The 12,659-nt window shown below is 43.4% G+C and overlaps 1 protein-coding gene across 3 annotated transcripts in view; it reads right to left on the bottom strand.

Moving 5' to 3' along the window:
* The window catches only part of Pgant7 (N-acetylgalactosaminyltransferase 7), a 34,768-nt gene extending 22,773 nt beyond the window's left edge, over nucleotides 1–11,995 (bottom strand). For 2 of the 3 annotated variants that reach the window (XM_075866191.1, XM_075866192.1), the window contains exons 1-3: nucleotides 11,900–11,995; nucleotides 10,783–11,245; nucleotides 6,603–6,769 (exon numbers count right to left, since the gene is read on the bottom strand). In XM_075866191.1, the coding sequence (XP_075722306.1) occupies nucleotides 6,603–6,769; nucleotides 10,783–11,245; nucleotides 11,900–11,933 (664 nt within the window). In that variant the 5' untranslated portion in view covers nucleotides 11,934–11,995. The remainder of the gene's footprint in view (nucleotides 1–6,602; nucleotides 6,770–10,782; nucleotides 11,246–11,899) is intronic. The other variant, XM_075866193.1, reaches the window with a different exon arrangement.
* Between the last annotated feature and the right edge of the window lie 664 nt (nucleotides 11,996–12,659).

Below are 12,659 nucleotides of genomic sequence, written 5' to 3'. Positions count from 1 at the left end.
GTCTTCACTAGAATGTGGTCTGACCTTCTATGATGATGTCTATTAATGTGCTAGTTAGCACATGACTACAAAAAGATTCAGATGCAAGAACATGAGAACTGCCAATGACATGCACAGACACTGCCCTGCAACCCATTTTAGTTCTTGAAGGCAAGAGTGGTGTATATACCTTTCACTTGTGGCAGGTTAAACACTGGCCCAACAGGAATAATTATAAACAGATCTTGCTGAAAGCACTGCTTGAAAATTGAGAACGGAAATGTCGCACATTTTCTTTTTTTTTTTTGCCACCTGTGAGCCAAGCTTGCATTCGTGAGCTGTACAACTATGTTACAGTAAAACTTCAATGTAATGAATGATCAGTTATCACGAAGTAAAAAAAAAAAAACAAAGTCTTGCTTTCAATTTAATATTAACATGAAAAATTTACAACAAACTTCAAAATATAACGAAGCTATTTTCATGTCTAATGCAGCTTCGTAATAATAAAGTTTGACTGCACTAAGAACAGGGACTATGTGGCATGTGACATGACTGAAACCTTTGCATATTATTGGGAAATATGACATTGTTCCTTCACTCTCACTATATATACAAGCAAGTTTGATTCGTTTTGGTAATTCTATAATTTGTCTTCAGCCGGATGCAAAGAGACATCGTGTTGGTGTTAGGGACGAATTCTGGGTTAGTATGCAGTACTTTGGAGTGTACGGGAATCAATATCAATTCTGAGTATGCGCTTATCTGTGTCACAGTCTTCCTCTAATTTTGTGTTGACAAATCCTCTTCTAATCTTTCGTTTACTAAAAAATATTTTTTAATAATGGTTTTGATATACCCTAAATCGAGTACACTCTTACAAGTTGACACAAAAGCTTCAGCACAGACCAACCACATACACACTGCTAAAGATACACAGATTCTAAGAGGTTGATACTTTTGCATTTCGTTTCTGTTATACATAAAATAAACCTTAGAGAAGTAGGCCTGATGTAGACAGCAACTGCTGTCATCAGTGCAAGATGAGCAGCCACGACGGGCACATTTTAGAGCTAAACCGCTGTCAGTAGCAGTACAGATGCCAGCAACTGTGAAATGTGATTAAAATAATAACAAGCACATTCGTAAATCCAAGCAATAATAAGAGAACGAAGAATGTCAGAATAGCCAAGCGTAGGCTTAGTGGCACCACACAGGCTGCATTTGCTGAACTATGTGGGCAGCTTTTCAGAACAGTAAATGGAGTATAAGCCAAAATAAGCGACAGCACTTGTAAACAAAGTACCCCAATCTCCTTTGCACTTCTTCAGCTCAAACACAGAAGATATACCGCGCCCTTACTAAAGTTATGGGGATACTTGACAGTTGCAAATTCCCTAAAGTTGGCTTTCCCGTATGGCTGTCACATCTCCAGCAATCCGTCTCCTAATCTGTGAGTCTTACTGAGGATGGCACAGTTGCACAGTAATGCATGATATGGCGCCAGTGTTCTCGCGGTAGCTTTATCTGATGGCGAGATTACGTGAGTGCGAGTGGAATTTGCGCGCTCCTCTCCGGCTGCCGATTAATTCTGCACAAGCTCTGTGAGGAGCTCTGCGACAATTTCTGTGAAACCTTTCCGTTCTCTCTGCAGGGTTCTGTAAGAAATCACCCTCTAATAACCTAGGCCTTGATTTTTGGCAGGAGCTAACATTACTTGTTTGATACCTTGGCATGGTGAGCTGAAGTACCCTGATTATACAGTGCACTACCATCAGCATACATTCAGCCAGCAAGTACGGTGTACAGAAAATAGAATAAGTGCTCTTTTATTTCTTTGCACTTACTCTGTGTGACGTGCTATATTGCTCCATTGGAAAAAAAAGCCACAGGATATCACGTAAAATACACGCAGCAAGCGTTAAGCATTGCCTAAATTTTTGTCTCACCCTTTCACGTTCTCACGTGAAAAGGCTTCACATAGGGGAGTAGCCAAAAATATTTACCGGGTGGGAGGTAAACCATGCTTTATGCATGCACTTTGATGCATTTGCATGTGTGCTTGTATGTAAAATTTCTTGTGGAAGAGGGGTCTTGAACTCCCTCCAACTCCACCCCGCCACGCTGGTTACGGCAGTGCCTTCAGCGACGGTAAGCTTCACTGATTCAGTGCCCCAGCAAACACTGCTAAACAGCATTGAACTACCCAGCCCTGTAACCACAGCCTATACCTGTGGTTTCTCGCTCAACCGAAATGCCACAGATGTAAAAGACTACACTGCCATCCTCTCTTCTCATGAGTCACTTTCGAGAGGAGACGCACCGCAGCTGCTACGACGCTGCTAGTCGAGAACAACCTGGAGCAGCTGTTCACGGATTCATTACCCCCTGCAGCATCAAGAAATGTATTACTAAGTAAAGGAAGTGTCAATGGATAACTATCTTTGGTGTAAACAATCACAATAGTAATAGTGGCTTGGGTCACAATCAAGCAATCATGAATGTAGTGAAGAAGCAGCTTTTACCTGCCCATAGACTGCACCAACATCCGTCAAAAGCCCAAACACAATGAGATCAGGTGCTATAAATCATGTCAGATAAGAACAATAGTACACACGTGTTAGCACAAAAGCCAAGCCTAAGGCAGGCGTAAATGCGCAGACGCTAGTCCACTGACACTCAGTCCTTACACTGAAGAACTTTTTTTTTTCCTTCAGGAGAATGACCGAACGGGGTTAACTTGCACTGGTTATTGCAGATTCAATGCCTCGCTCATGTTTCTTTTATTTATTTTTCTCACTCAGTGGGAAATTCTATATTTGTATTCAGTCACAAAAGTGATATTGAAAAAAATAGGCAAAGCAGGACTGCATCAAATGACTTTGTACATGGAACGCAGTGTCCAAAAATAATACACTTGATCTCTTGAAAGCACCTCAGTAAGATGATCTGTTGAAGTAACGTTCTTCAAAACAGCAATTCAACCAGCATTTAATACTATTTTTTCATCCTCATACAGCTTCTAGTACATGAAGTGAGAATCTGCATGTACGGTGGCTACGGCATATTTCCCTAAGGATGCAACAAAATCTTTTGAAGAAGTTAAAGACAAAAATTTCAAAATGAACAAACCAAGCAAGCAAGCATGTTATCAAAGAAACAGGCGAAGCACTAATTTTAAAAAAATATTATGGCAGAAAACAGTGAGGTGATTGTATGTATATATGCAAGACCACCATTAGTTTGAAAACAAGCGAAAACGTCACCGTTATAGAAGTGAGTAGCCTGCACTAGCTATAATAAACCAGCATGCTCACTCAGCCAACGTATGGCTATTATAGCCAAAATTTGACAGTATCGAGCCAGTGCTGCATAACAATTATTAACGCTGGTTTATAAATACTAGGAAAACACTGGTCAGCAAGAGAAAACATTAACCAGTGCTGAACCAGCATCAACCTGTACAATTGGCATTATTAATTTATGCAAGACTGAGCAACAGTGGCCACTGGCTACTGTTGCTCAGAGGTAAGAGTGGTAAGATAAGGGAGGTATATTAGATACTCTACTGCACATAAAACATTAATGACAGTTGAACGTTGCCATAGGAATGTTCTCTTGTTGTAGCCATTCGACTACACTAATTCTCCGCCACCCCACACACATCTCCGATTCAAAAAAATTTTGCATGAGTATGTAAACACACATATACAAACACACCAACGAGCAAACATAAAAGGTGATTCAGTAATCCCCCCCTCCTTGAAAAAAAAACTTGTCTATACCTATGCGACATTTGATTAAATGTAGCATTTTAATGTAGAATTAAAATACTTTCACCATGACCAACATAATTCCAAGGAATAAGTTCGTTACAAGTTAAGGATAAAAATTCTTTCAACTTGCTTCACTACATGCAAAATAGCATAAGTTTTCTTTATGAGACAGAAGGGAGACATTTTTTTCTAAAAATATAGGTTTTTTTAAGAAAGAGCAAGAACTGCCTATTGCAAAGAGTAAATGTGGAATGAGAAGCAACAACTAAAGCATTCATTCAAATGCACAAGCTCATGTCAGTGCTGCACAGAACAACACGAGAACACAGCACAGGATGAGGTGGGAGAGAAGGGAAGATTCAAAACTAAAGAGAAGCGAAATTCTGAGAGTGATAGACAGCAGCTCGGAAGCAAGAAGCGTGGCAGCAGGCGTGTCCTTTCAGACGCGCCTACCAACTGTGGCTCTCGGAAGTGGATCAAAAAGCCACCTGTGCCTTTCGCTTTGGCACGTAATATTTATTTACGTTTTTCTCTCATTCACTTCAGACTTGACTGGCAAGCTAGGTTGAACAAAAATAAACGAAACGCTATGGACTTTATATGGCAAACACGTTTCACTTTTTGCTGGCTGCGTTGACTCTTTTCAACTAAAATGTGATTCCTGGCACGGAAAAAAAAAAAGGAAGGAAGACTAAAATGCTTTTAGCTTCTGCCTGTCTAAAAGCCGTGCATGCAAACTTTCTCTTTCTTTGTTTTGTTTGAATGGGGGATGTATTATCTATGTATTCACATAAGACATTACCTATTTGACTAATTTATTGACTACCTGTTGAATATTATTCAACGAGCTACAGGCTATTACATTTGAATTTTGCATTATTATTCTTTGAACACACTGAAATAGATGCAGGCAATATACACGCAAGGGTTCCATAGTCAACTAGTGCAGTTGTTCGATCTATTACAGTTGTATATCAGTGTTAGCTAGTGACTGTCAATAAGCTAGAAAAAATTATATGACAATGCTCTGATTGTTGGTTTAGCTTGAGCTGAACCGATTTCGGGCCTTCTTTTAGCCACAATTAGCTAGATGCTGAAGACTAACTAGTAAGTTAACTGCCTCAGTAATTGTTCAGTGGTTAGTTTGATTCTGTTGGACAAGCACGGAGAGTGCACAAATACAGGTCACAGTCTTGTTAGTTTGTGAATTAGCAATGGCACTTTACTACAGAACTGATTATAGAACCAAGCCCTTCTTCTCATATTCAAAATAACTGCCTGTAACCAGTGTAGTTTGCCTCCTGGCAGCATTATCGACAAGCCGTTTCAATTTCTCTCATCTTGAATAACAAATCAATTTAAAAAGTGGTTGCAGCAAAATGCTTTCTCGATAGTGCTTTACATCCTCAAGAGCTTGACAAATGGTTCAAAAGAAGTGGTTCCCTCCTTGTGCATGTACTGTGTTGACAATTTAGCAATGTGAAAATGAAAAGCCAACAGTATAAAAGATTTTGCAAGCATTAACTTCAGAGTACTATCTGGCATCGCAATTGATGTGGTTTGAGGAGATGGTTCGGGCCTCGTAATATGTGCACAAGCTAAATTCATGCATGTAAACATCGCAGAAAAAATAAACAACATTTTGTTTTTGCATCTCAGTCCATGTTTGCATTCCATGGCCTGATCTAAGTGAGCTGTCAATATACAAATAAGGCCTGCTTGTCATTATTATCACCCTGACTTTGCCCACTGCAGGGCAAAGGCCTCTCCCATGTTTTGCCAATAAGTCTGGTCCTGTGCTTACTGTGAACCCATTATGCCTTTAAACTTTTTAATCTCATCTGCCCAACTAACTTTATGCCTCCCTGTCGCATGCTTGCCATTCTCTTGGAGTTTAGTCTGTTACTCTTGAAGACCAGTAGTTATCCTGCCTACGTGCTACATGCCCTGCCCATTTCTTCTTCATTTCGACCGAGCCCTGAACTTCCACTTGTACCTTGCCCCACTCTGCTTTCTTCCCTAAAGTTTACAGATATCATTTTCATTCCCATGTTTCCATGCGACATAAAGAACTCAAGTTTAAACCCTTTCATAAGCATCAGGTTTGTGCCCCGTGGGTAAGTACCGGTAAGATACTGCTGTTTTACAGTGAAATCCCTAACAAGCGCCTCCCTCTATGTTGAAAAATAATTGACAAGATTTGGAAGGGTGTCCTTACTCTGTCACAAACCGAAATTCAGGAAGGTGGCGAAAAACCATCTAATAAAAATGGCCACCAGTATTTCCAACGAGATGCTTTGTAGACATGTGTGCATTTACTGCTTTTACTGAACCAGAGGGTATCGTTGCACGAAATTTCATGCTTTACGACACAGGGCAAGGACGCCGATTCATGCAACAATTTTCAAGAGCACAGAGTGCAACTCCAAGGAAACTGCGCATGCATGCATCTAAACACTCACAGAACTATGGTCACCGGAAAGCACTGCTGCAAGATTCTGTAGTAGAGAACAGGTTAAAAAGAAAAAAAAATGGCAATAAAAGGAAGGGTGGCGGGTTGCTTTCTTGGTCACCGGTGCATAATATTTTAAATTTCCTGAAAAGGGGAAGGGGCCGCTTGCTTGTTATTTTATAGTATACCTTTCTTTCGAGAGATCGCGGTAGGCTACCATTAATAATCTATGACCACCCAACGCATGCAGTCCACCCCATTATTGTTGCTCTCGTTACCTCAGTTCCAAGAATAAGAAAGTCAACTTGTATGTGCCTTCAACAACCGTACGTTCTAGCCATGCACACACATCCTGCGTTCACAGGAAATCCGACACGACACTCGCCGCGCCTCACCTTTGTCAGAGAAGTCGTCGACGAGCACCACTTCCTTGAGAAACTGGCGCGGCGAGCGGTTGATGACGCTGTGGACGGTGCGCATGAGCACCGACAGGCCCTCGTTGTGGAACACCACCACCACACTCGTCGTTGGCAGGTCCTCGGGATAGTCCCAGTACTTGCACCTGCATTGAGTGCATTGAAGTTTAACTGTAATGAAGGCAGCCTTTATTGAAACACAGTCGATGTTAAAGCCAGGTATATCAAATATGTAGGGGATCGCAAAGACATTCTAGATATAAATAATTAAATATATAAAATATTTTATATATAAAAATTAAATTCAAGGAGATTTTACAACTGTTCAATATATACAATAATTTGTCACATGTGGCTTTGATATAAGTGAATTATATTACATAGGCGAGAACAAGCGTTCCCCCTATGTTCCACCTATGTAATTATATTACATAGGCGAGAACAAGTGTTCCGCAAGGAAAATTCGCCAACCTAAAAACGAAGTCAAGAAAATTAAAGTGCAACACAGCGCTCTTGCAGAACACAGTGCGAAGCACGACCACACGATCGATATAACGATGCTTCTATTCTAGAAACAGAAAGGAAACTGGGAAGGAGGCTCTTGCTTGAGTCCTGGCCCATTCTAAACACACCAGCAAATGTGAACTGGTCGCTAGGAACAATGGCCTCAGTATACGTCCACGGCCTCCGAAAGGTGAGGGAAAGGAAAAGCCGGAGCCATGGTGAAACAAGACAAGGAAATGCTTCCATGACTGATGCGGTAACCCCTTGAGGGAGGGACTGAATCGGTTTCAAAATTTCATGCTCCCTACAAACTTGGCTGGAGCCATTTCAACAACCTAACTCACCAAAATAAACCACAAACAAAATTTAACATTACCTCCTTTGTACCTAAAAATGGTATTATATCTGCATTCCTTATGCTACAATACAATGCAAGACTAGGTAAGTTGGGTGATATTCACTGTGAAAGCAACACTCCAGGGATATCAACACAGTGATGAGATGCCAGTGTGCAGGCCGGTACAACTGCCTGCCCATCAGGGGCGGCGCCAGGGGGGGGGCAAGGGTGGGCTGGAGCCCCCCCAAAATTCTCGCCTGCCCCCCTTATGCCCACCCAAGTGCCCGGAAGCATATATTGAAAACCTAGTAGGAGCAGAGCTAGCTTGCCCCCCCGGAGGAACTCACTTTTCGTGGTTGCCCCCCCAGTAAAAACATCCTGGCGCCGCCCCTGCTGCCCATTGTACCTGCCCTGCTTCTTTTTGCTACAGCACAGCTGTCAAGGTATGCTAAGCCCTACTTGAACAAAATCTAATGCTGGCTAGTTAGTTATGACCCTAATACAGCTAGAAGCAAGCAATCATATTCACTAGAAAGAAACTAGGGCAGGGTGCGATTTATGAACTTGTACAAAACAGCTGTCAACAGCAGCTTCAAGACACGTGCCTAGCACTATGTGAGGTCTCAAAAGAAAAAAGAAATTTAACTGCTATGGCTGTTCTGAGATTTCTAATAAAGCCGATCCCGTTGTCATCCCATACACTGCTTGGCAGATCATAAATGATTTACAAAGTAATGAAAAGTTGACAGCCAGGAAACATGCAATACTGTATGAGGAAAAGTAAAACCAATCAAGGGGCTGATTCTTGTAGATGCAACCATACAACGCCTGTCCAAATGTCTTTTTTTGTTAGAACGTCTACACCTAAACTAAAAGTGATATAACCATGTTCTTGCTTTTTAGACTTCATTATCTGATGGCTTCATGAAAATTGTAAGATCATTTAATCCCTTATGGAGGGTTACTATTCATTTGCTACGCATATATAACTGAGTTGGTTTAATAAAGTCCATCTTTGTTATTCAATGAGCTCTACCTCACAAACAGCATAAGCGGTCAGAGTTTGGTCCACTCAGTTGAGCAAACGGTCACTTTCTGTACAGCCAACCAATGATCAAACGAAAGCGATTTCATGAATTTCTAAACTCTGCTAAAAACCACCAATGCCAAACAGACGGTAGCCTAAAAACTGCCAGCTTAATATAAACATCGTCTCGATTCTTATAACTGAATTAGTCACATTACTGCGGCAGGTGTGGCGTTACGCAATGCAAGAGGTTGCTTTTTTCTTGCCCCCATTATTCTTGTCTTTTGAATGGTAAGAGCATCAACATTTGCAATGCTATACACAGAACACTGAACAATGGATGCCATAAAAAGATAGTCAAGCATTTGTGCCTAAAATTCAGCTTAACAGAAATATCAAGCAGGTGAGAGCATAAGGTTGTGTAGTGCTTCCCCTCCCCCCCCTCCTTATTATGCCCATGTATGGGGCTGACTTTGTACCCCTCTTTTAATTGGCAAATGTAATTGATACAAAAGTAATTCTTTGTATAAATGCTATCACAGCCTATTTACTACCCATTTATTTCTGATTGTGAAGAGCACACTCAGAGTCTATTAGGCACTCATGTTTATGACTTTTTTTTTTTTTGCAGCGGCTTCTCTTTGGTTTCCAAATCTAGTCAAAGCTTATGATTTTGCTTTAGCCCATATCCCTTCCCTAATTTTGAGCTGAAAAAAAATTAATGTGAATCGAATTCACCTGTAGTTTGTGGCTTTACATATACATATTTGTCGTAAGTTACAAAAGACTAAAAAACGGATCCAGGTCTCTTTTCTTTTTGTTAAGCGCAACAAAACCAACATACTATTAGTTCATGCGTTACAATAACACAGCATGGGAGCAACAAGGTTTGTAAAAAGATGAAAATATAAGCAATGTGCAGCACAACAGCTGGCGGCAGATTACGATGCCAAAGAAACAACAGAAACGCTTCAATCTGGGGCCTCGACTCGCATGTTCATTAGGCTTTCCTACCGAGCTTAAAGCTTTCTATAGATGCGATCTTTTTGATTGGCACAATAATAGCATTTACACGTGTACGCCAGCATTCACCTTTTCCCAGCTATGTCAATTGACACCTGACGACGCGACAACTTTTTTGCGGACAGGCTTTGTGCTGCCACAGCTCCACCGTCGTGCGCACCTGTGCTTGTAATAACTTGCACGACCCATTCAGCTGCTCTCCAGGTTCTCTTACAGAGACGGCTTTCTATTTTGTATGTCTGTGTGTGTGTGTATGTGCACGGCAGACGTGTCCTCGAAAGCTTTTGTGCCAGTAGCAGTGAAAGTGGAGCTGGCATTATTAAAAGGATCGAAGTCTAGTCGTAAATAAATCACACAGGAAATGTGAAGGCCAAGTGCAACCAAAGTTCCCCTGCCTGAAACAAAATATGAGAAATGGATGCGGAAGCAATCGTCTGAACAAAAGAAACTGAAACACATGGACACATTTGTTCTGTATGCGACACATTACTTAAATGTATGTCAAACAAAGTGCAGGCAAATTTGAAAATGGTGTTATTTTGAGCAATTAGACACTGTGTAGAAAATTTTTAAAACAGTACCACCGTGTGCAGTACACTGTTGTTAATAATATTCACCTCTGTATTTGCAAATGGTTATCATCTAAGTGAAGGCTAATTTACATTCATCTGTATGCCAACTTTGTCTGATCAAGGCAGAAAATGTATTGCGGAGAATATACACACGCGGTGGAAAGCTATTGACGCGTGATGCTAGACAATGCGCAAAGCGTTGTACTCGCAGTGACCGACTCGACTTCAAAATTGAGCGCGCTTCACCCTGGCTAGACCCTAAACAGCAAGATTAATGAGGGAAACTGCGGTCGCGGCAGACTAGTGTGTGATGTGACGTAATCACCGGCAGATCCGGACCGTTAAGCTTTAATACCTCGAACTCCTTGGCACGGCGACTAGCTTTCGCGGCGAGTCGCATGCCAAGGCCAATGAATGAAAGATGACATCACACCCTCAATAAACAAAGCCGTGATGGCACTTTTGTACGTCCAAACCCGTGACTGACGATTGCCATCGGTTCTGACTAGAATGATATTGTTCGATCATGATTGGCTTCTTTCGACAAGGTGCACAAGGGAACCAATCAGTCTTGAGCTACTTGATCGTGACCGGGCTTAATCGCGATTAAGCAATGCACTGCGTGAAACCGATATAGCACGTGTACGTAACACCTCGCAGGTTTAACTGACAAGTGGTGAACGCGGCAAAACTCACTCTTCAAGTCGCATGTCGGGGACGCTTCGGTTGGGCGAGATGTGATCGCTGGCCACGACGTTCATGCCGTACTGCATGTTGGAGTCGGCCGCGCTGTTGCGGTCCCGCTCGGGTACGTGGTAGGCCACGCCGCCTTCGCCGGGTCCCTTGCGGGTCTCGTGCGACTTGGGCTCGAAGTTGCCCAGCGTCCGGTCCTTCCTGAAGACCGGCATGGGCGGCGGGTACGCTTCCTGCTCCTTCAAGGGACCGACGCGCTGTTTCGGATGCACTAACGACAAGTTGGCGCGCCCCACACCGATGGGCCAAAAGCGACTTACTCGTTCACGATAGTACTCATCGCCCGTCGGCTTGGGCAGGAAGAAGGCGACCACGCATATGAGGAGGACGGCGGCGCACACAAGCTTGATGATGCGGCTGCGCCTGAAGTTGACCAGCTTCATGGCGATCACGTCGAGCTGAAATGCTGCGTTGAAGAAACGAGGGTGACACAAAACAAACCCCCGAGGGCCTGTCAGGAACGAAGGGACGTAGAATACGACATCACGGCGCGGCACCTCACACTCGCATGCACGCACGCAAAAGAATGACGCCACACACACAAACACACAACCGACCACCACGCAGCAAAGCGGTTCAACGTTCTTGCCTTCGCACCCCTCGCAAAAGGCCACGGCACGTAGGCAGACGATCCGGACGACCCCCACCGAGAGCAGACGACAGCTTAGGCCCGCCGATGCGGCGGCGTTCTGTTTTTCGGAGGTACGAATCGAAAAGAGTCGGCGATCTGTCGAACACGGAACGTACAAACGACAGTTGACGAGACCGTAAAGCTGTCGGCGAATAATTAGTCGAGCACGACTTGCAAACACGCGGGGCGCATGCCAGCCGCACTCCACGACAGCACTTTTTATTTGTGTCTGAAAAACCGGCAGCGCTGCAAAGACGATGTCGCTGGCGGCGGCGCGGCGGTTATCGTACCTTGTGCCGGCTTCGCTTTCGGTTTCGGGAGTGTTTTTCTCCGAAGCCGATGCGCTTCGAAGAAGGAAACGCTGTTAGTTTACGCGCTTAAGCAGATATCACCTTTGTAGCAGGTGTAAATGCTAAACTTGGTTCGCACCTTTGGGGTCTGCCTTGGACTTCCTTCTTCGCATCGTTATCTTCTTGTAGAATGTCGGCGTGGTCGGTCGATTTATTCAGGAGATATGTGCATCGACCCCACTGCGGGTGACAGAAATACCCCTATGGACGGAACAAATTTAAGCGCATTGGGACAAATGCAAACCTGGTAGCTCTAGAAAAAAATTGAAATAAATTCAGAAACTTATTGCGTCGTTTAAAGAAAACACAGTGAAAGGTTGTTGTTATTGTTGTCCCCTTGGCATGGTTGACATAGGCAAGGGCACATACCCTATGCTGGGGATTCGCCGAGTGGTGTTTAGATTTCCCCAATATTATCTGTAAAGTATAGATTTTAGGTGTGATAGTTAAGTATTCTATTAAATTGAAGTCCCAGTTATCAGTATCGAAGAGCCTTAAGCCAGCAGAATTCAGCAAGATTTAAATTTAGTCTCCAGCGTCACTTATGCATTCACCTGAGTAGGCCTGACCACACGGGCGCATCGCAACGTGTGGTTTTTTACGCGCAGCGCGCTCTCTCTCTCGACAGGGAGAGGGCATGGCACCACACGTAAAAACCCCACGTATCCGTTGCTGTGCGTCGGCGCGTGTCCATTTGACGTGGCGCCTACCCTTTCCTATGTGGAGAGAGAGAGAGAGAGAGCACGTGTTTCACGCAGTCAGGCGTCAAAAGGCCTAGCGTTGACGCGCTGAGACGGTTACGTGGGGCCAGGCCTTAAGCATTGCAGCCCATCAGCGCT

This window comes from Rhipicephalus microplus, chromosome 6, assembly GCF_043290135.1.
Source record: "Rhipicephalus microplus isolate Deutch F79 chromosome 6, USDA_Rmic, whole genome shotgun sequence".
NCBI lineage: Eukaryota > Metazoa > Arthropoda > Arachnida > Ixodida > Ixodidae > Rhipicephalus > Rhipicephalus microplus.
The sequence above is the reverse complement of the archived record's forward strand: the minus strand, read 5'-3'. Positions and strand labels throughout refer to the sequence as shown.